This window comes from Notothenia rossii (assembly GCF_949606895.1).
Source record: "Notothenia rossii genome assembly, chromosome: 8".
Classification (NCBI taxonomy): domain Eukaryota; kingdom Metazoa; phylum Chordata; class Actinopteri; order Perciformes; family Nototheniidae; genus Notothenia; species Notothenia rossii.
Window position 1 is genome coordinate 60572195 of NC_136906.1, and position 25296 is coordinate 60597490.

At 41.2% G+C, this 25296-nt stretch overlaps 1 protein-coding gene across 1 annotated transcript in view; it reads right to left on the minus strand.

Annotated features, from left to right (window-relative positions):
- The window catches only part of mmut (methylmalonyl CoA mutase), a 44913-nt gene that overhangs the window by 13927 nt on the left and 5690 nt on the right, over positions 1 to 25296 (minus strand). Inside the window, exons 5-7 of the mRNA XM_079643103.1 lie at positions 23866 to 24037; positions 23529 to 23777; positions 23270 to 23381 (exon numbers count right to left, since the gene is read on the minus strand). Of these exons, the coding sequence (XP_079499229.1) occupies positions 23270 to 23381; positions 23529 to 23777; positions 23866 to 24037 (533 nt within the window). The remainder of the gene's footprint in view (positions 1 to 23269; positions 23382 to 23528; positions 23778 to 23865; positions 24038 to 25296) is intronic.

Here is a 25296-nt window from a genome sequence, read left to right on the forward strand (position 1 = left end):
GAGAGCATCAAATGGTCGATCAGGATTCAAAGCCCATCAGACGTGAAGACAAATGTCGAATGTGGAGATGTACTGCTAGTGTGACTCAGAAAACCAATGAATATAAATGAGAGCCTCTATCAGGGGGATTATGGAGGATAGCTACACAGTCAACGGTCTGCTCTGCTTAATCGCAGTTGTTTCAACCCTCATGGGACGCAAGTTTAGTCAATTCCAAAGGGACACAATGAAGACTTTCGGATAACAACCTCACCAAGTGCCTACACACGACCTAGCTCTTCATGCAACACAACAAAATACACACTGGCAGTATAAATCAAGCTGTGATGCCTGAGCTCAGCTACTTTGTTATCATCCTATGGTAGCCTTTCTCCATTCAATTGGGTCAAGCAGGGCTCACAGGGCATATGTTTGGATAAAGGGCCCTTTCTTAGAGTTGTGGGTGATAGGGCCAGTGCTGTAATTGTAATGTGCAAAAACAATGTCAACAACTCTTTTCAATGTCCGCTATGTACCGTGGTAAGGCTTTTGAATGGACCCAGTGCTCATGGATCCAAGATTTTTCCCACTTGCTTTGATTGTATGCATTGTACAGTGGTGCGGTTGATCAATAAGTAGGAAGCTGTGTCTACACACCCAACAGGACTGAATGAATGACGGAGAGTTGATTAAATCGGACTAGAGTCAATAGAACAGCAGGTTAATGGTGCATTCATGTGTTCTTGAATCATTATTCTGTCTTCCGTTTGAGTCTGAGCTTTAGGTTTGAATGTGGAAGAACATAGACACTATGGATGTGTTGTATTTTGTTGATCAGGGCATTTAAACATCAGGTTGATAGTGGTTCCCAGTATCTGCAAGTCAAGAAGAAGAGGCAAGGAGACAGATGTAGCATGACATAAGATCTGGGACTAATATCCCTATTTATCTATTTCTGTACCATTGCACTAAGTGAACACAGCCTTAACAACCTAAAAGTTGGCTAGTGAATCAATGTCTGAAAGTGAATATTTCATCATTATCAATGTAATTTTTAACATGATGACTGGCTGAGAATGCATTAAAGAGAAGTTTTATTGGACGGGAAGCACTAGCTGTCAAACCTGCAAGTAAGGTAAAACTGACGGCATATTTTACAAAAAGTATTAATACTTTTTTTACACTTTTTCAAATGTCCTTGTGAACACATGCTGTTCACAATTGTTTCTGGGCACTTTACAGCCGTCGTTCTGTTGGGACGTAATTTATTTTATAACTACCGTTACTCGGCCAAGACAGCACACAATGTGACATGTTTACATCTATTTTTATTAAAAAATAAATAAAAAATGGTATTTACACTCTATACCTGGGATGTTCTTGTTAACATTTGCTGTTCACAATTGTTACACTTACTAAGGAGGTTGTATCTGCATGATGTGGGTACTGAGACACCTTGAAGAAGGAGAGATGATTCAGGTAGGGAAGTTTTTGCCAATTTCATCGGCAGATGGAGCTAAGGGGTGGGGAGGGAGTAGAGGATTGGAGGGAGAGGGCGGGGCATTTATCTTTATGGGGCCATAGGTTTCCATTTGTTTGAGGCAGCCGTTTCATTTACATTTTGTTTTGTCACCTTTATGTACACTGTTCTCTCCATTTTTAGCTGTGGATGTTCTAGGGCTGACCTGACACTTTCGATGCTGTACGTGGTGTCCTGGCTAATGTAACTGGTACAGGGACAGGGACTTGTGGTTAGTGCTGTGTACCTGGACTCACATTCAGGTTCAGGTCCGGACTCAAGTCCAGAGGTTCAGGTTCAGGTCCGGACTTATAAGTCCGGACTTGTGTCAAGTTGTGTGAGTAACTAAAGTGAACTTATTGTGAGCTAATTATCAATTGAAAATAAACTCATAATCAACTCAAATTCAAACTTGTCAGGTTTATTGTGCCCCCTTCCAACTTGTGTCTACACCATGTCTTTTCTAGAACTCTACATGTGTTACTAACTACACAACACAACTACATACATAGTGATGTATATACAAGACTCAATATGCAAGAGTACAAGTCTATGTGTTCTTGTTCAAGAACAACAGCATATTGACATTGTCTGGGTGAAGTGTCGCTCTTTCGGCAGACACTATATCACCAGCAGTGCTAAAGACACGCTCGCTTGGTACACTCGTACCAGGAACAATCAGGTACTTCCTTGCCAATGTACTGAGCAATGGTAGCTCATCAGATATCCCCCCCCCAGAAAGCAATAATATCATCTGTTAGGGATGTAACGATACCAAAAACTCACGGTACGATAATATCGCGATAACAAGTCCACGGTACGGTATTTATCGCGATATTGAATAATAAAGGGAAGGGGAAAAAAATCAGAATTTTGTTTTTCTTCAATAAAACATTTTTTTACTCGGAAAATGTTTTTTTATTAAATAATAAATCAGATTTTTACAGCATTTTTGTAGGATAGCAGTATTTTAAAGTGTCAAAAACAAAGTGACAGTAACAGACTGGAACAAGAAAACCAGTGTTTTTGTACCTACTAGTACTACCAAACAAAGTAAGCATTTTCTTTGTGCTACTGCATCTCACAAATAAACAAGGACATTTAATAATCAGACCCTGCAATAAAATAAATCAAGTTTCACTTTAGTTTTTCAAGTAACTCAACTCAAACTCACTAGTCACTCACTCAGCATCATCAGAAAGGTTTTTAGGAATATGAGAATGTCCACATTTCCAGGTATTTATAAGTTGGGATGTTTGGGCATTTACAATATCCCCTGCTCTGGAAACAACTCTCTCGCTTGGTACTGATGTTGCTGGGACACCAGTGGTCGCGTTAACCGAATATTTTATTTAACAATGACGGAAAAATCTGAACGCAGTCTGTCATTTTGACAGATTAGAACAAACTCGGAACAGCGCCAACGTTTCCCCGCAGCCAGGCTCTGGTGTTATGCCGTGTTATGCATGCCCTCCAAAAGGAAATGATATAGTTTCCAAACCGTACTTTGCCGTACAGATCAATACATGTCTGGGAGGTCTTGCTTTACGCTGTGCGCGTCCCGCGAGGTGCATGCACACACGGCATAACACCGCCCCCCCCCCCCGTTGACAGTTCACGAGCATGCTCTATCGTGAACTTTTCAGACCCGACGGGTAATAAGGGATTATGACGGATATTTTACGATCCTGTCTGTCGAAATGACGGACAGCGAAAAAGTCTAACGCCAGGCTTATTGACAGGGCGAGATATAAATATATGGTTAATACTTGTCAATGTCTCTAGGTGTGTAAATGTAGCCCTGTAAATACGATGTCCTTTTGTGTTATCTGTTGTTTTATTTTCATGTTGTAACCTACTTGCTGCCATGTTAGAGAGGTCTCTCTTGAAAAGGAGATCGATGATCTCAATGGGACCACCTGGTTAAATAAAGGTTTTAAAAAAAAAAATTGTTTAAAAAAAAAAAAGTGTTTAATAAAAAAACTTTTTTTGAAAAAATTTTTTGGGGGAAAATCGCGGTAGATTTTGTCAGTCTCACGACGGTATTGGGAAGTTTATTTACCGCGATACCGCGATATTCGGTATATCGTTACATCCCTATCATCTGTTGATTTCAGCTTTGGCATGAATTTGAACTTCAGGATCTCTTGTTGAATACGTAGTCGGACAGGCAGGGGTGGCTCAATGTGGGTCACCATGAAATCGTCTTCATCTTGGAATATTTCCTCCATGGCTGTTAGCTTTGACTTCTTAGCGGGAGGAGGTGTGACAGTGTCACGAAGACCATCCTGTTTGACCTGTAGTGGCAACTGTGGCATAACTCCCCCCTCCTCAGCTTCCTTCTTCACCTGTACTTGGGCCTGGGCAACTTCGATTTTGTTTGTTATCCGATCCCACACATCCACGGTCACAACAGAGGAACCCTTGAACCTGGGGTCTAGGGCGGTAGCCTCTTGAAGGAATTCTCTCCTTACATCATCCTGGTACGGGGTAGATAGATCATTCCTGATTGCTGATTTGATGTCTTTGATGAACTTCTCATCTTCTTCTTTTTCAGCCAGATGGACTTCCAGTTTGTCGATCATGGGGAGCACCTGTCCTGATGTTGGGCGTTTCTCAGATGACATGGCCACAGTTATCATGTAAGGGAGCTTCATCGCCTCCAAGAAGTGTTCCATCCTCTCAATGTCCTTGTCTGTGCATCGTTGCAGCTTCTTAAAGCTGTCTTTCTTCTTAAGTCTCTCATCGAATGATGCAGCCACTATTGCTGGGTACTGTTCCACAAATCTCTCGACCATCATGTAAGAGCTGTTCCAGCGGGTTTTGCAATCCAGGATTAGGTTGTGTGATAGTCTGTCCAGGGCTTTCTGTTTCTCCTTTAGCACAATCTTGCCAAGATATGAGTTGCGGAAAAATATGATGGGAGGTCTGATGACAGCTAGCATTGTGCCTACAGTTGGCACATTCATGGCCTTCTGTGTGGAAAGATTCAGAGTGTGGGCAAAACATCCTAGAGACAGTGGAATCCCTGCACTAGTAGTAGCATTGACCATGGCTTTTGCATTGTCAGTGGTCATTACCTCTACTTTGCCCTTGAGGCTGAAGTCTTCCAAACACTGTCCAATCACTGGCCGCGATATTGTCCCCTGTCTGGGAAACTTCTGCCTTCAACGTTTGTAGGACTCTTACTTTCATCTCCCAGTCTTTCATGTAGTGGACAGTCAGTGTTAAGTAATGGTCAGCCACCCTAGATGTCCAACCATCTCCAGTCAAGGCCGCGTACTCCACCTCTTGTAGCTCAGTCTTGAGATTGAGAAGGGCTGCTTCGTACATCTTGGGGAGGAACCTCTCTGATACTTCTCCACGACTTGGGACTTTGTAGGATGTGTTCAGCTCGCTTAGGAATGCCCGAAAGTATGTGTCTTCCACGATGGAGAATGGCCGCAGTGATTTTACAATGTAATGACACAATCTGCCGGTTATCTTATGCTGTTTCTCTGCAGGCATCTTGGTAAGCTTTGCCAAGGTGAAAGGCGTTACAGTAGTAGGCCACAGTGGAAGTGGAACTTGACGTTGACGGTAATGAATCTAGTGATGGTAAGGCAGGTGTCCCAGTAGTGGCAGTGTGGGACGCAGGTGGGGGCTGTGGGGCACGTGGAGGTTGGGCCTGGGCTGAAAGCAAAATAAAATTGATTAACCAATTGAACCAAAGCATAGTCCTACTTTCTCAGGGTTACTGTGTAAATAATAAAGGAAATAAGAAATCTTTAATATATTATTACTTGTTTATTAGTTATCTTGCCAGGTGATCATGCAAAATAAATAAGACTATCATAGATTTCATAATACCTACCGTTGCAAACTTGCCATGATTTTAAAAAAAATGTAGTATTTAAGAATCAGTTGATAATACTAATATATAATATATATATATAATAATATAATAATAATAATAATAATAATAAAAGATGACGCTGAATAAACGCCCTAGTCGGCTAGTCGGACCGATGCTACTACTAGTATATCTTGCTATAATACTAAGAATGCCAATTTTTTACAAGCCTATTTCCTGAACTGAAAATCCTCCAAAAGTATTGTTCAGCTTACCTTGATCGTTGTTATTTTGGTCGCCAAACATCGACGCCAATGTGGCTGAGGCCGCATGTGGAGTTGTTTCTATTTTGTGGTTTCTCCTCAAGTGCCTCGCTATGTTCGATGTTCCCCCAGCGCACTTGATCACGTTCCCGCACAGGTTACACTTCGCAGTATCTAGCGGCAGTTTCGTCACATGGTCCCACACCTTACTGGATTTAAAGCACCGCGGCATTGTGTTTACATACAAAGGAGTTAGCTTAGCTACACTACCATATATGGCAACCAGTATCCCATGCTGTCAGTAAGCTACACTACCAAAAATGGCAACCAGCATCCCACGCTGTCAGTGTCCACTATGTCTAAGCCAGCTTCCCTTGACGTCACACAGATCTCGCGAGCAGTTGCGATATTTTGCGAGACTTCGTGAGTTCAGTAATGGCCGCCATATCAGAAGCCAAAACAATGTTTTTTCCGTCTTTTCTCAGCGCAAATTTCTCGATCTATGGAAGGTTTTAGATGGTTTAGAACAAAAAGGAGAATATACGTAAGTACCGGTTCCCGACGTTCCGGTTTTAACCTAAACCTAAACAGTACCGGTTCGGCGTACCGGTACGCAGCACTACTTGTGGTGGGCAGGTGGTCAGGATACTCTCTTTGAACACTGGTGGGTTGAATGCTTCGGTGAAACGCACAAAGATTATGACACATCTTAAAAACCTGAATGCGGATATAATGTTTATACAGGAGACACATCTCTGTAACTCTGATCAGCAAAAGCTGAAGAGGCCGTGGATTGGACAAATCTTTAATTCGCAATTTAACAAGGCGCACAGCCATTTTAGTTTGGAAAAAAGTAAATTTCACCCCTACCAATAGAATTTTAGATCCAAATGGACGTTATGTCATTATTTCTGGCACAATATCAGAAGCCGGTCATCTTAGTTTCTATGTATGCTCCCAATTGGGATGATCATCATTTTGTGAAATCGCTATTCTCCACCATCTCCGATTTGAATCCCCATCTATTGATACTGGGAGGAGATATGAATTGTGTAATAGACCCAACACTAGACAGATCTAGATCAGATCTAGACTTCTGTACTCTTCTCCTCACTCCTCTCTATGTACAAACACCCAGTGCGCCAAATTATTCCCTCTTTTCCGCGGCACGCGTCAGGGGTGTCCGCTTGCCCCACTACTATTGACAATTGCTATTGAGCAATTGTCAATTGCTCTAAAAGCAGAGAGGAATTAAGGGGATTCAGAGAGGGGATATCGAACATAGGGTCTCGTTATATGCTGACGACCTTCTTCTGTATGTGCGCGATCCTATAGCTAGTAATTCACACATACTCTCACTTTTGGTTCATTTTCAGGATACAAATTAAACATCCAAAAGCGTGAATATGTTTCCCTATCAACCAATTGGCTACAGAATTACCTCCGTTGTTGTTGCCTTTTGGAATATCCAACTCAGGGTTTAAATATCTGGGCATTGCAATCACGTAGTCTTTTAGTGTGCTACGAAAACAAAATCTTACTGTCCTGACGGCAACAGTCAAATCTGACCTAAAAATGTGGGGCCATCTGCCACTCTCTTTAGCAGGAAGAGTTCAGATGATACAAATGAATATAATGCCCAGGGGCCTCATTTATAAACAGTGCATACACACAAAAGATGGCCTATGCCAGTTTCTACTCACTGTTCGGTCCTCCACGCGAACTCTGACCCATGTGTACGCACTAAGCACAAAAACGGGAGAGACGAGAAACTGCAACACCGTTGGCAGAAGGAAGAATGGAGAGAAATATGTGGAAATAATACCATAAATAGAATGTTACCTCTCATTTATCATAAATGAAGAATTCATTTTCACAAATTGATTAAAGCCAATCTTAAAATGATTTAACAAACACATGTTTGAGACTCCTCATTGCACACAAAAATATAACTTGAAGAAATAAATAAATACGGAAATGTTATTGAACACCCCTCGATTAGGTTCTCTTGTTAATAAATGTATTCTCATAAATGATGCGGTAAACAGAAGGACAGAATTACTTTAAACTCACGCCGTTTTGCATTTCTGTAGGTTGTATAGATACGAGCATGGTTTTATATACTATCATGTTTTATGCCGTTCGCCAATAGCCTAATTGATAAGTCGCTCGTAAAACACGGGAGGTATGGAAACTAAGAACACAATATATGGTAAATTGTACAGCTAATATAACAACACATTAGTTATATTTTCTTTAACTGGTGGATTATTATGTTTCTCATCAAGGGGGTGTCTCCTGTCGCCGGTACAAACACACTGCCTGAGGAAGGTTATGTGTGTTCTTTTTGTCATTAACCTTTTTCGGACCACTTATTTATTTATTTTGGTGACGATCCAACCTCCATGCTGCTACTCTGGTTCAAACTGCATCCACCAAACAATATGATTTATCTCGACCTCCCCAAAATAACCAAAATCTGACACGGTGTGAAATGTCTTTTTTAGCTGTTCTGTCGTCATTTCCTGCGATCTTCTTCATGCAGTCAGTCAAAATGAATGAATGGGCGTTTCTTTGACTATTTATAGGCAAATATGGGCGTTACGTGAAGCCCGCAAAAGCTGCGCCGCATTTCGAGTTGACTGTGATTTATAAAGGGAAACCCAGAGATAGCGTGCCGATTTTTGGGACTCGTGACTCGGACTCGCGCACTGATTGACGTGACTCGGACTTGGACTTGTGAATTCTCGCGCACGATGACTTGGACTCGGAATCGAACTCGTGAATTTTTCCCCCCACGATGACTCGGACTCGACTTGTACATTGACGCCCCGACTCGGACTCGGACTCGAGCAAGTTTTCTCTGGAGTCTGATGTCCTCTATCCTGGCTTGTGCACCTGTGAGGCGAGTTCACGGACTGGGCCACGCTATTCCAGTCTAAACATATCTAGGACACACCCCGCATCATGCTGTATGCTTTCCCACATTCTGCTTCCACATTGGAAAAGAGCAGCGCAAAATGCTCGTTATGTGGAAACAAGATTGAAGAGAAGGCTCCGTAACACATTACTCTAAGGATCGAGTTCAGACATATAGGCTTGAACACTATCATCAGAGTAACGTGATCTAATCAATAAATAAAGATTCAGCCGATAACACGAAAGCACATGGCTACTTAACATGCAGAATGTCTCATTTTGCATGCTAAGTAGCCATGTGCTTTCTGGGGCTTAATCTTTATTGGTAAACTGATTTAACTGTTAAAAATTCCTTCAACATAAGAGCCCCGATCTTATTACTATCAAAATAAAAGTGCAAAACGAAAACTTACCATCGGAAAATATTGGCATACAAATATAATCACTTCTCTAAAAGTTAACTCACTTTAAATATAGTTGGACATATTAAAGGTAATTTACAATAATAATATTAATAATAAGCTTTATATTTGTATAGCACCTATTACAAGAATTGTAGCCAAACTCGCTTCACAGTAGTTCAATAGACAGATTAGTATAACATGACAGGATAAAAGCAATGTAAAGGAGCAGCTACATTTCAACACATATATCCACGAAGGTTAATACATGAAGACTTGTGACTAAGACTTGACTTGGAATCGAACACAGGTAATGATGACTCGGACTCGACTCGGACACTCCTTGGGTGACTCGGACTTGGACTCGAACGCAGGTAATGATGACTCGGACTCGATTGGACACTCCTTGGGCGATACATGAAGACTTGTGACTCGGACTTGACTTGGACTCGAACACAGGTAATGATGACTCGGACTCGACTCGGACACTCCTTGGGTGACTCGGACTTGGACTCGAACACAGGTAATGATGACTCGGACTCGAGTTGGACACTCCTTGGGTGACTCGGACTTGGACTCGAACGCAGGTAATAATGACTCGGACTCGACTTGGACACTCCTTGGGCGATACATGAACACTTGTGACTCGAACACAGGTAATGATGACTCGGACACTCCGTGGCTGACTCAGACTTGGACTCGGACTCGACTACGACTCTCCCTTGGTGACTCGGACTTGGACTCGAAGAGTGGTGACTCGAGAGTGACTTGGACTTGTGAAATGGTGACTTGACTACAACACTGACTTCGCCGCAGAGTAACTGGTGTCTTGTGGAGGCCAACTCATGTCGATCCACGTCTCTTCAAGCCCTCGCGTGTAGCACTCTACCCCATTCCCCCTCACAATTCACATCTATCCCCGTTGTAATCGGCACTTTAAAGATCTGGGCACAAGTTAGACGTCACTTTGGTTGGCTTACTCTTCCTGAAGCAACACCTGTCTGTAACAACCATCTACTTTTACCAGCCACAATTGACCCCCGATTTTCTCACTTGGAGAGGGAAGGCCTCCGCTGCATAGGGGAGTTATACATTGATAGTCTGTTTGCCAGTTTTGACCAACTACGGGTTGCCTTTAATCTAAAACAGGGTTCCTGCAGGTTTTGCCAACTCAAATGTAAGACTTTGAATATAATTTAAGACTTATTTCACGGCAAGAAAGTATGAAGGAAAATTGCTATGAAAGAAGAAATATGTCCCATAATTACTTACAAAGTAAATGTATTCATGTTCAACATAAGAACAATGACTGAACATAACAGCACAGAACTGTGTTAGCGTGTTAGACAAAAAGTGTGTGTGTGTGTTTTTCTGTGGTTTTATTTATCATATTTATGTATGTTTAGTAGCTTGTGGAAGTGCGCTCCAAAATATTTGTTGATCTTGTTTATTGGTATTTATTATTTTGATATTATTTATTTAAATGTATAATTTATTTAATTTATTTTTGTATTGGTTTTTCAGTTGAATTATACGTTCAGGGTAATCAACAGTTAAAAAGATACTGTTCGGGGGGCGCTAGTGAGCAGGGTATGGGGTGAGACGTCTTTTTCAGAGCTCCTGCAGAGTTTTATACTTAAACGGCGTTATTCACATCAAAACCTCACTAAAAGAAGCTTGAAGATATTATAGCCTTAACTAAGTCCGAAATTCCGACTTTGATGGCGGCAAATCTGCGGAAATATACATTTAAGAAAAGGCCTGAACAATCTCCGGCGCAGGGTACTCCAGCCAACCGTAACGGAGCGTCACCTGACCGGACCGAAGCCAGAGGTATGACCGCTAAAAAGATCAAGGCAGACGTCCTGTCATCCCTGAGGGGAGAGTTGGCTAATATGTTATGGGAAGAAGTGAAGAACGCCCTTGCAAAGGAATTTGGCCTGCTCAAAAGTGAACTGCAGACTGTCAGGTCAGAAATCACCACCAACACAATTGCAATTCGGGGTGAAATGGATCAAATGAAGGGAGACATTAAGGACGTATGGGAATGTTCAGTGATGTAATTACTATGTGGGCCATAATAATATGTGAGACATTTTCGTTTTCTTGGGCCTTGATGTGAAGTTAAGATTTTTGATAAGCTTTGGGTATTGCAATTTCACACGTGTACAAAAGTATAGCTTCCTTCAACTGATGAGGGCTATGTAAATAAATGTAAGCGATGTGATGCAAGTAGCTCTTGGCCACTTTCATTTTTTCAAAGTAGCTCTCAGATGAAGAAAGGTTGGAGACCCCTGATCTAGAAAATAATGACTCACCAGAAACATCAACTCTTATATTATGGGATTGTGCCAAAGCGTTTATCAGAGGTCGTATCATTTCGTACACGTGTGCTAAGAAAAAGAAAAAGGATGCCAAACAACGGGAATTAGAGGATAAAATAAAAGGGACTAGAAAAAGAGCATAAACGATATGCCACACCGTGCCTTAATAAAACAGCTTACTAGCAGGTAAGATTGAGGGTTCACTAATCAGCGATATTATGAATACGGCAAGTCGACTGGCATTTAGACTAAAGAAACAGCAGTCGTCTAATATAATGAACAGCATAAAATCAAAGAACTCCAAATTCCACACCAGACCAGATGAAATAGCAGCGTCCTTTGCAGAGTTTTACAAATCCCTCTCAAACACCTGCACTGGTGATACACAATTGGAAACATTTCTGAAAGACATACATTTGACTGAATTAACAGAATCAGCGGCCAAGGGATTAGACGAACCAATAGCAGATTTGGAAATTAAGCAAGTTATAGCTACTCTGAAAAATAATAAAAGTCCTGGACCAGATGGATTCATTAAGGAATTCTACAAAACTTTCGTTGACAAATTATCCCCACTTTTATTAAAAGCGTATCACTACGCATTAAAGGCAAAGATTATGGCTCCCTCCTTGAGAGAAGCCACTATAGTAGTTATACATAAAGAGGGTAAAGATCCGACTGAATGCCAATCTTACAGGCCAATATCATTATTGAATGGAAACTTGCGCATTCTGACAGCGATTTTAGCTAAATGTGTCAGTAAAGGTATCACTCGTATTATTCATCCTGATCAGACAGGTTTTATTACTGGGAGACACTATGGAGATAACAATAGAAGGCTGTTTAATATAATGTCATATCAGAGGGATAAAGCAATGATTATATCACTGGATGCCCAAAAGGCCTTTGATCGGGTATCATGGCAATTCCTGACTCAAACACTAAAACGATTACAATTTGGTCCTAATTTCATGAATTGGATACAAACACTTTATTCAGAACCACAAGCCGCTGTTAAGGCGGACAGACAGACATATTTACATTGGAACGTGGATGTAGGCAGGGGTGCCCTCTATCCCCCCTCCTTTTTCCCATTAGCATTGAGCCGTTAGCACAACTGGTAAGGGGTGATATGAGAATAAAAGGAATTGAAATAAATTGTGAGGTGCATATATTGTAGGGATGGGTACCGAACCCCGGTATTAAACGGGCCCCGGGGCTGAATTATTAAAGACCGTGGTACCGTTAAGCTCTGACGTTATCAGTCTTTTTATCGGTACTGGAGACATGTAAAACATATGTCATATGTGTTATTGCTACACAAACATTATATTGCAGTTATAGCGTCGCCAACTCCGTTTCTAATATGCAAAAAGACTGCAAAATGCGTCTATTTAGTATTCACGATCTTTCCAATCCAGACGAGAGATCTATCTCCCCTGTCTGTGTGCGAGGGGGCGGGGCAGTTTACACACACGCAGCCAGCTGCTACATGCAGCAACACACACACACGGAGGAGATGGCGGAGAGAACGTGCTCCGAGGTGTGGTAAACTTTACCCGTCTCGATGTGGACAATGCTCGTTACCAAAAGTGCAATAAGAGTTTAGCATGTAAGGGCGGTAACACGAGCAATTTGTCGAAACATTTAGCTAAAGTGCACCACATTCAGACGGAGAAATGTACCGTTTTCGACTGTCTTTCTAGTAGCGCTGTAGCACCATCCACGAGTAACGTTTCCACGTCAGGTATGTTATGTATGCTAGCAGCAACACACAGAGTTAACTAAATTATACAAACATGGGTTAATGATAGAGGTAACTGAGTTATTTATTTTGTTAAAGTTTCAGATATTCTGTTTACAATTCTGTCATCAGATTATTTAATACGATTTGATAAAACATTGTTTCTTTTGATGTGAAATATTATGTATTTAACTTAAATAAAAAGCAATGTTAGTTTTTTTCACAATTTGTTTAGCTAGTTTAACTCGTTTTTTTCTCCAAAAGAACCGATGAAAGTACCGTTAAAAGAGCGGATCGATAAGTGGTATCGATAAAAGTAGTAGTACCGTTAAAACCTTAACGATACCCATCCCTAATAAATTGTCTCTCTATGCAGATTATGTACTACTGTATTTAACAGAACCGACAACAACAATACCACATTTAAAGAAATTGATAACCTAATATGGATATTATTCAGGCTACAAAATTAACGTAGAAAAAACAGAAGCCATGATTATTAATGGTAGAATATCACAAAGTACAAAACTCCAGAGTGGTTATACATGGTCGAAAGACGCCTTTAAAGAGCCTGTGACAGCATCCCAACAACTGTTGTGCAATGAAATATTGGGCTACTAGTCATCTCGAACCGTCAGTTTAAAAAAGAAGGTGCGATACCGTTCCGATAAATATCAATAATTTCGAACATCGCGGGGAAATTTCGACTAATTTGGAAGTTTTGGGGGAAGCCGGAAGTGACGTCAATGCGGGAACGCTTCACTGTGCGGCGAGAGAGCCAAACACGGACAAAGTGTGCTGTCATGCGTAGAAATTGTGAATTACTGAGTTTAGGCACGTTAATAACGTTTTAATGAAGTTGACTACAGTATATTCATATTTGTCAGTGCTTTCATGTCAATTCGGCGAACATAAACATAAATGATCGTGGTGAAGATGATGATTAAATTAGGATTTAAAATCGGTAGTGAGAGCTGCTGAATTTCCTCCCGTAGGATGTGATATAAAAGCAAATCGATTATTTTTGTAGTTGTAAACTCAAGTGGATGAAACTACATTTATTAGTGCTTTCATGTCAATTCGGCGAACATATGATAAATTAAATGATCGTGAGGATGATGATTTAAAAATCGTTTGTTAGAGCCAGTCTGCATTTCCTGATGAGAAAAAAAACCAATGCTTTTTGTAGTTGTAGTACACCAACATGGATTAAATGTGTTTTTTTTTAACCACAATGTTGGGGAAATGAATGGATAAAATGCACGGATTATTATTATTATTATTCCCACTCCGATCGGGACACTAGGTCCACCGTTTCCCCGCATTGTCTGATTTTTAAAGAATTTATTTGCAAATTATGGTGGAAAATAAGTATTTGGTCACCTACAAACAAACAAGATTTCTGGCTCTCACAGACCTGTAACTTCTTCTTTAAGAGCCTCCTCTGTCCTCCACTTGTTAACTGTATTAATGGCACCTCTTTGAACTCGTTATCAGTATAAAAGACACCTGTCCACAACCTCAAACAGTCACACTCCAAACTCCACTATGGCCAAGACCAAAGAGCTGTCAAAGGACACCAGAAACAAAATTGTATACCTGCACCAGGCTGGGAAGACTGAATCTGCAATAGGTAAGCAGCTTGGTGTGAAGAAATCAACTGTGGGAGCAATTATTAGAAAATGGAAGACATACAAGACCACTGATAATCTCCCTCGATCTGGGGCTCCACGCAAGATCTCACTCCGTGGGGTCAAAATGATCACAAGAACGGTGAGCAAAAATCCCAGAACCACATGGGGGGACCTAGTCAATGACCTGCAGAGAGCTGGGACCAAAGTAACAAAGGCTACCATCAGTAACACACTACGCCGCCAGGGACTCAAATCCTGCAGTGCCAGACGTGTCCCCCTGCTTAAGCCAGTACATGTCCAGGCCCGTCTGAAGTTTGCTAGAGAGCATTTAGATGATCCAGAAGAGGATTGGGAGATTGTCATATGGTCAGATGAAACCAAAATAGAACTTTTTGCTAAAAACTCAACTAGACGTGTTTGGAGGAGAAAGAATGCTGAGTTGAATCCAAAGAACACCATACCTACTGTGAAACATGGGGGTGGAAACATCATGCTTTGGGGCTGTTTTTCTGCAAAGGGACCAGGACGACTGATCCGTGTAAAGGAAAGAATGAATGGGGCCATGTATCGTGAGATTTTGAGTGACAACCTCCTTCCATCAGCAAGGGCATTGAAGATGAAACGTGGCTGGGTCTTTCAGCATGACAATGATCCCAAACACACCGCCCGGGCAACGAAGGAGTGGCTTCGTAAGAAGCATTTCAAGGTCCTGGAGTGGCCTAGTCAGTCTCCAGATCTCAACCCCATAGACAATCTTTGGAGGGAGTTGAAAGTCTGTGTTGCCCAGCGACAGCCCCAAAACATCACTGCTCTAGAGGAGATCTGCATGGAGGAATGGGCCAAAATACCAGCAACAGTGTGTGAAAACCTTGTGAAGACTTAAAGAAAACGTTTGACCTCTGTCATTGCCAACAAAGGGTATATAACAAAGTATTGAGATTAACTTTTGTTATTGACCAAATACTTATTTTCCACCATAATTTGCAAATAAATTCTTTAAAAATCAGACAATGTGATTTTCTGGATTTTTTTTTTCTCATTTTGTCTCTCATAGTTGAGGTATACCTAGGAGGAAAATTACAGGCCTCTCATCTTTTTAAGTGGGAGAACTTGCACAATTGGTCGCTGACTAAATACTTTTTTGCCCCACTGAATAGGCCTCCAGCCTTCAGTGTAACTGTCACACTGTGTATTTGCATGGGGAGTGTTGCAGTAGGAAATTCCACTGTAGCGACCGGTACATTAATGGGAAACCCTCAGTGGCGACTCAGTGGCGACACTAGGTGGGGCATAGCCCTAGTGAAGGCACAGCCCCACCTAGTGTCAGCAGAAAGTATTAAAAAAACATGATTACAAAAAAATGCTACAAATAAATAAATATATAAAACACATTTTAAGAACATGTTTAATCATCTGATTTGTCTGTACATTGCTGTTTTAGTCTTTGTTCTTCTAATTAGTGTCTACAGTGTGTGCCTGTTGAGCTGTTTAGAGCCATGTGGGACAAAACCCGATCATGCCCCTCCCTCTCACTGTCTAACTGAATGGTGACTGTAAAAACTACACTGCGCATGCTCAGAATATTTTCCTATTTAATGTGTGTGGCAAAAAAATAATGACCATAGGGGCACTGAGCTGCCATCCCCACCATATGTCATCTCACATAATTCAGAGCTGATTGGCTGTAAGTACGTGTGCCGCGAAAAGTGTGGTGTGTGAAGAGGAGATGAGAGAGGTGCAGTGACACGTCCTATAACCCGGAAGTAAGCTGCGCATGGCTTCCTTCAACAAAAAAGCAATGACATTTCTCCATAGGATTTTAGAAAATAGCTCGAAATAAGATCCGTTTTGTTCAGCCGGATAATATCCACATGTCTATACTACATACTTTTATAATTTTCTAATCATAAATCTATCGATTAGATTTATGATTTGACTTTTGAAACTACAAGAACATAATGAGGACTTTTTCAAAAAAGTAATAGAGATTTTTGTCCAGAAGGATAGGCAAATGGACTTCATCTTCAAGTCAAGGTAAGACCGCAATTTTATTGAAAATGGGATCTTACTAAGAGAGAAGAAGTGAATATTTAAATGATAAAATTACATTTTTTTGGGTATCCTTTTGTTGAACTGTCTGTTTAAAATCAGACAAAAAAAGCTTTTGAAAATGATATTACATTTTGATTTAGGTCAAAATATAATATTTGTAAACCTGAAGAGTCAGAGCCAGTGCCTCACCAGCCATGAACCTCACTGCACGTTGTGACGGCCCCTAGGCCTTAGACTCAGGTCCCTGGTTAGCCACTGCCCAAATCAGTATAGATTGCTGACACCTGATTTGGGTTGACTGCTCAGCTACAAGTATGGGTGCCTGAGCAGTCAGTCTCACTCTCCTCTTGGGTTTCTTGGCTCTACTGGACCTTGTTTGTTTGGTTGATTGGTTGGTTTGTTTGTTTGTTCTTTCTTTATATACTGATGCATATTCACACACCCACACACTACACACATTACTGATTAACTGACTTCATAGTTAATTTAGTTTCTTTAAATAAATGCACTTCAATTGGATGAATCATGTGTGGTCTCCTTCCTTTGTCCGTCCTTGAGCCAGGGCGTGACATGGGGGCTCGTCTAAAGTCAAAAGTCAAATTTTGACATACATTTTGTTGGTATGAATTTTCTGTGCTAATTTAGGTTGGAGTATCACACATGGATGTAGTTGTTTTGGAGAGCTTTATTATAATCTAGTTTGGGCCAGTTTTCTTTGAGGTAAATATGCTAAATGTTTGGTGTGGCATGTGACGTGGTGTTCTCCTCTGTGAGGCCAAGCAGCAGGTTCTAATAGAGAGTCTGTTGTCGGGGGTTGGGTTTAGTGTGACAGAGAAAGTGGCTAGAGCAGTTGTCTCGGGATCAAATCCATGGTTTCTTGTGGGGTCGTTGTGTATACAGTTGCCTTCCAGTACCACTGGGTTTCAGTGAATAAATACCCACCACAAGTATCTGTACGAAGACTAGGTACGAGTTTAGTCAGATAAGAAACATACTCTAATTAGTTAGTTGAGCATGGGGAGTTACCAGTTGTTGTTGTTGTTGCCATAGTGTAAAGGTTTGGTGTATGTTACCTTAATTTGGTTATCTAGGTTGCTAGATTTTTGTGGTTTGATATGGCTAACATTTTGGAAGATTTTGTTCAGTGTCCCTCGGATGAGTTGTTGGAGCAATGTACAAAGGAGCAGTTGGTGAAGATTGCTCATTATTAGTCTGTTGATTTTAATTCCAAACAAACAAGGGAAACCCTGAAAATTGTTATAAAGGCTCACTTGCTAGACTGTGCGGTACTGATGGACAGGGGAGGTAAGAGCATTGTCATTAATTATGTGTCTGACTTGACATTTGAACAACAGGAACAATTGTTGATTTTGAGGCTAGAACAAATGAAACTGGATTTGGAACTGCAAAAATTGGCTTTGATTAGGGCAGGTAAAATGTCGGCAGCGGCTTTGAATGAGGAACTTGTAAGTTCACGCTTTGATGTTGCAAGTAATTTACTGTTGTTGCCAAAGTTTAATGAAAATGATATAGACACTTTTTTTTGTCTGTTTGAGCGTGTTGCTGAATCAAGGGGCTGGCCTGATGAGGACAGAACTTTAATGTTGCAGTGTGTGTTTACAGGTAAAGCACAAGAAGCCTACTCCGCTTTATCTTCTGACGCCTGTAAAGATTATGATACGGTGAAATCGTCTGTTTTGAAGGCTTATTAGTTGGTGCCTGAAGCATACCGCCAACGTTTTAGAGACTGGCGAAAGAGTGGTAACAAAACACATGTGGAATTTGCACGGGATTTGATCTTGCATGTCAAGCGCTGGTACTCTTCTTCTGGTGTAAAAACATTGGATCAGTTATGTGATTTAATCATTCTGGAGCAGTTGAAACAGTCTGTCCCTGAGAACATTGCAACCTATATTAATGAACATAAAGTCACATGTCCTAGGGAGGCAGCAGTACTGGCTGATGAGTATGTGTTGACGCACAGGCGCATCTTTGGTGAGCGTTATGAAAGGAATGAATCTCAGAAAGCAGGATCTTTGTCCCCAAAGTTTGCACAGCATCCTAATGGCACAAGCAATGCAAATGTGTGTCATTATTGCCATCAACAGGGTCATTGGAAAAAAGAATGTCCTTTGCTAGAGGGGAAAAGCAACAATTTTCATGTGAAGTCAGTTGGTTTGGCTACAACTATTCATAATCCCAGAGTTGGTGAAACAGAAGTCTTGGCTCCATTGCAAATGCAGGGTAAGGCAATTGATATCTCAGAGGTTGAGTCGGGTTATGCTTCGTTTATGTGTGACGGTTTTGTAACTCTAGTTGGGAGTGACAAGAAAGTTCAAGTCAGGATTTTGAGAGACTCAGGCGCTTTGAATACTTTTGTGAGGGAGGCCATCTTGCCTTTTTCTCCAGATTCAGATATGGGGCGCTGTGTTCCAGTCAGAGGGATTGGTCTGCAAACCATTTCTGTGCCTGAGCATAAACTGTTTCTGTCCTGTGATTTGGTCCAGAGTGAAGTGGAGGTTGGTGTTCGTCCAGAGTTGCCCGTGACTGGAGTGTACATCATTTTGGGAAATGACCTGGCAGGTGGTCGTGTTTGGCCAGTTCATGCAAAGCCATTCAGGGGTAACAAAATAAACATTGCATGAAAGAGTTTTCAAGTTAGAGGCGAGGACTGGTTTTGTCCGGATAATGTGGAATGATGAACTTTGCTAGAAGAAGCAGTTGTTACAGATGTGGCAGGAAGAGAACCATGACGGTACAGATGATGAAAGCTGGAGGAACAGATAGTTGGAAAACTCTGGCTGGGAAGAGCAGGGGTCTTTTCGGTGTAAATGATTGGAGGTGCAAAACATGTGGCAATGTCAATTGGGCTAGAAGGTCAGAGTGCAACATTTGTAACACACGGAAGTATGTGAAAGAGAGCTATAGTAACCTCTTTGGGTAAGATGGGGCAGGCAAAGGGAGCTTCGTCCCATTCTTCTTGAAGTTTTGGCCGTACAGGCATTCCCTGTTTCATCCACTAAGCAGCAGTAGTTGCTTTTCCTGGGGTTAGGCTGTAATGATTGCGGGTTTTGTGCAAATTTCGGTAGTCACCTTATGTACTTTTTGTCATAGTTCCTTCTTTGCCTAGCATCACTTTTGATAGGCTTATAATGCAGTTTTGATGTGCTCTGAAACGTGTTACTCGGATTTATGAATTGGAAGAAAATATTGTGTCTAATGTTCTTGTTTTATTTCAGGATCTGAGGTGCTACCTCATTCTTAAGGGGGGAGGTGTGACGGCCCCTAGGCCTTAGACTCAGGTCCCTGGTTAGCCACTCCCCAAATCAGGAGAGATTGCTGACACCTGATTTGGGTTGACAGCTCAGCTACAAGTATGGGTGCCTGAGCAGTCAAGTCTCGCTCTCCTCTTGGGTTTCTTGGCTCTGCTGGACGTTGGTTGGTTGGTTGGTTGGTTGGTTGGTTGGTTGGTTGGTTGGTTGGTTGATTTGTTCTTTCTTTATATACTGATGCATGTTCACACACCCACACACATTACTGATTAACTGACTTCATACTTAATTTAATTTCTTTAAATAAATGCACTTCAATTGGATGAATCATGTGTGGTCTCCTTCCTTGTCCATCCTTGAGCCAGGGCGTGACAACGTCACTGCAGAAGCTTATTTATAGACATCTAAGTTTTTTGTACATATAAAAACGCCACTGGAAACCCTAAATGTTTGAGCACCCTCTATGAAACGTCAAGCTACCCCACAACAGCTCTACGTCAATTATGGGGTGTCATCATATTCCGTTTCCATGGAAACGCATCCCTCGCGATAAAAGACGATGTCGCTATAACTCCTATGAAAATGTTCAAAAAGTGCTCAAACTTCACGTGTGCTAACAGTCCAGCCATGAAGACATCTACGGGACAGTTTTGAGATTTCTTCAAATGCCGTTGCCATGGCAACACAATGCTCACCATGAAACACGGTTTTCTCATTTCAGTGAAAATGCTCCAAACGGCCCAAAACTTCACAGGTTTGGTAACGATGCAGCCATCAACGCATCTAAGCGTATTTTTGGGATGTCATCAAATGCCATTGGCATGGCGACAGATAATTCGCCATCAAGTTAGTTCAAAAGTTTCCAGTTCAAATATTCTGCTGCTTTTCCAAGCCTTTTTACTTTCTTTTCTTCTCTCATCACACATTTAAGTGTTCATGTATCATTTCAATCTAAATTCTTCACTTTCTTCTTACACATTACATTTCAGCATGGCAGTTTAGCATCAGCTTTTCAGCATAAAGCATTCCCACTAGCAATTTCTGCAGGAATTGCATTCTCTAGTTTGTTTTAAAGTTCAATAAATGGATGTTTTCAAAGTCAATGAATAATCGTATTTAATAATCGTGATATCAATTATTGACCAAAATAATCGTGATTATGATTTGCCATAATCGAGCAGCCCGTGTGTGTGTGTGTGTGTGTGTGTGTGTGTGTGTGTGTGTGTGTGTGTGAGAGAAAGTGACAAGAGCTATATTCAGATCTCTGCTGCCTTGGATAAAACCTTTCATCGTTGCTGTTGTACGATTGGTGTTTAGCTGCGGTATTTAGCGTCTACAGCACCTCCGCTTTTAGGGTTGACGTAGTCGTAGACCCAAACGTCGCCCGGTGTTGTTGCGGGAGCTGCTGCACTAGCTAAAGCTGCACTAGCAAACGTTACATTAGCAAAACAAACGCTAATTTATTTTGCAAAAGGTGCGGCGGGCTTCAAACACGTTCCCCTCCACTGGTTTCAACCAATCAATAAATTCAATGTTTTCCAAGCAAATACGGTTGAACTTACACTTCCCCATATATATTTGAAAGTAGATTCGAAGATACATGAGTTTCTGACTGCCGCAAGCTGAAGCTTGGTTGCCAGGTTACTAGTTGGGTGTTCTCCGATAAAGGGCCGGGGGAAACAAAGTTAGTGATTACTGGTTCCATGTTGATTTATTTCAATACAAATTGTTGGGGGGAACTGAAAGGCTATTACCGCACTGGTTACTTTGCAGCCCGGACATTTCCCCCCAAAACACATTTAGACGCTATCGCAACACAGAAGTACCTTTCAAATCCGATCATTTTTAAGACCTTTCTTAATTTTTTTGGTCATATTTAAGACCTCTTTCAAGGCCTGAAATTCAGATGATCAAATCTTAGACTTTTTAAGACACCGCGGGAACCCTGTAAAAGGATCTGATTTCTTTAGATACTTTCAACTAAGGGATTTTGTTAAGACCCACTCTCCACAATTCCCCCAATCCCTGCCTCCCAGTGGAGTGAATCTTGTACTTAAAGCAAGAAATTTGTCTAGGCGCCATGTTTCTTATTTGTGTAATCTTTTTTCTCCGGTTGATGAATCTGCCATTAACAAGATTAGAACTAATTGGGAAAAGGAACTATAGATCACCTTCTCTGATGACTTTTGGAAGGAGGCCCTGAGAGCCGTTAACTCATCCTCCAGTTGCGCTAGACTCAGCCTAATACAGTTTAAAGTTCTCAATAGATTACATTATAGCAAGGCTAAGCTCTCCAGGAATTATCCAGATAGATTGGATCACAGGTGTGATAGATGTTCCCAGGCCCCCTGCGACCTGACTCACATGTTCTGGTTGCGCCCTAAATTATCTAGCTTCTGGCAATCTTTCTTCGAATGTATTTCTGAAATTGTAGGTCTAAAAATCTCTCCATCCCCTCATGTAGCTATTTTCGGTAGGCCCCCAGATGAAATTAACATTAAAACACTCAAACCAATGTCATTGCCTTTACCTCCTTGATTGCTCGTAGGAAAATCTTTCTTTTGTGGAAATCTCCTTCACCTCCCTCCTTTAAAATGTGGCTGAGTGATACTATGTCTCTTTTAAATTTGGAAAAAATTAACTTTACTCTCCGGGGTTCCTCAGATAAGTTTTACGCTCATTGGAGGCCACTGATCAGTTATGTAGACGGTCTTCCCCCTGAAATGGTTTCGCTGTAGGGATTCTCCCTTTATCTGTCTATAATTCCGAGATGATTACATGTGTCCACCACACATGCAGCCCGTGTGACATCCCTGGATATATGTGTTAGTATGTGTACATGTATGTATGTATGTATGTATGTATGTATGTATGTATGTATGTATGTATGCATGCAGGTACGTATGTATGCAGGTACGTGTATGTGCATGTATATTATTGTGTCTATCACTTGGTATGTAATTGATGTACTGTTGCCTCAGTGCTCCGGGAGAGGGTTCAGTGGGATGGGTTGGGATGGGGCGAGGTTGAGGGAAAATTAGTAAGGGTTCTTTTGGGGGAAAAAATGAAAATGCCTTAATTGCTGTAATGCACTGTTACACTTTTTTCATGTAAATACAAATATTTTTAAAAAAAGAAGACAAACAAGATCAAGAATAAGTTAATAGATTTCTATCTTTTTCCAAAAGAAAGAAAGAAATCACCATTTGAAATGTCATTGCAGCTCTGAAGTTAAGAGGTAGAGCACATTAAGAACTCCATTCTGAGGAAAAATATGAAAGATTAAAAAATGTTTAAAGGCAATCAGCTTATGATGTAATCATACAGTACCTGAGTCAATGCGGGCCTGTCTGCGAGCGGCACATTCCTCAATACGAAGTTTTGGAATGCCCTCTGCCACAGCTTTGGCCATGCCTCCCACCTCTTCAATTTCTTGAATGAACTGTACAAAGGAAAACACAGCTTGTTAAAAGGGTGACTCAATGATGATGGATTACTTCTAATTTAGTCATTAGGTGTATATAACGCTTGGGTTTTCAACAGGAAACAGAAAAGAGTTAAAGATTTTCCATAATTCGCCATGACAAACCTTTAAGGCTGTGTTATAGACGTCATCCGTGAGAGACTCCATCATGTGCGAGCCCCCCCAAGGATCGGCGACTTTGGGGATGCCCGACTCTTCCTGGATGATGATCTGAGTGTTCCTGGCAATGCGAGCGCTTTTTACTGTGGGCAGTCCCAGAGCTTCATCGAATGAGTTGGTATGGAGGGACTGGGTCCCACCAAATACAGCCGCCATGGCCTCAATCACCGTACGGACCACATTGTTGTACGGATCCTGAAAGGGAATCCGTACATGGAAAGTTCTTCATTTCCTTTTCTTAATTTTTGCTATGATTGAGTTGGACATTTTCACGTATACTTACTTGTTCAGTGAGGGACCAGCCTGAGGTCTGGCAATGTGTGCGGAGGAGCAGAGATTTGGTATTCTTGGGCTGGAAGTTCTCTTTAATGAGCGTGGCCCACAACTTCCTGCCTGCCCTCAGCTTGGCGATTTCCATGTAGAAATTCATTCCAATACCCCAGAAGAAAGACAACCTGGCCACACACACACACACACAGTAAAAATAAATAAATATATTCCCGAGAAATTCTCTACAGCAAAGAAAAACAGTTTTTCTTTTGGGCGCAACACAGCATGAGATAGACCCGCCAGAATTAGAGTACTTAAAGTATTAAGCTTTTTGTTTCATTAGGCTTTATATCTATGCCAGAATCCTAGCAACCAAAAATAGATATGCTTCATTCGATGATAACTATTACAAAAAGCAGATGGAACCAAATAAATCCAAGGTAAGGCAACATAAAATACAGGTTTGGCCCTTTTTATAGCCATGTTTGGTTTGTCTGTTCGCAGCTCTGCTGTGGAAACATGACAGCGCAACATAGTGGATTCTGTGAAAGACGATTGCTTCCCTGTGTAGATATGTCCAACCCCATGGACTGCATCCCAGTCTTAACAGCTGGGAGTAGACATTCTACTCGAGGAATTAGCACACATTAGATCATTTTAGTCAGCTGTTTAGTAGCTAAACATTGTTATCAAAAGATAGGCAGAAACACCTAAATATATTGGAGACGATCTAGACAAAGAGTCTCAATGACATCGATTGGCCATCAGGGAACACTTTTCATGTTGTGGCAACAATTACAGGTAAAACAAAAACAATTCAAAAGAGTTACATAGAGGTTATTTGCATTTAAGAAAATAACGTATACTACTTCACAAGTGTGAATAGGAAAGTCAATGTCAGATGAGTTATTGAATGAAAATGGGCATCAACCAGAGCAAAATAAATGCACAGTCAAAATGGAATGGATCATGACGAATAATCTGTATAATTGTCTTAATAATATGTTTTATAATGTATCAAATAAAACAATAAATAATGCTTTTTAGGGAACTTCAAGTGATACAGTATGTGAATATCTATTTTAGGAGCACACAACCTTCAAACAGTTCATTAAAGTTCTCCCACTGTGGTCCAAAAGCATGACGTGACAATCACGATATCTTTGTGCGATTCTAAGGGTAACTGCTGCTTGTGAGTCTGTACAATGAGAGGTAATATCTTAGGGTGGAAACCCTTCCATTTCAATCAATTGAGTGGCATCTCTATACTGACTCGCAGTGGCTGCCTGTGAACCTCGTCTCTGAAGTCATTACGTGGAGAAAGGTAAGGCGAGACTGGCCCATCAGAAACGTTCCTGAGAATTGCATGCACACGGTCCTCTACCATTATCTCAGTAATTGGAACACGAACAGGAAATAATGGAAGTTCAAAGCTAGGAACAAG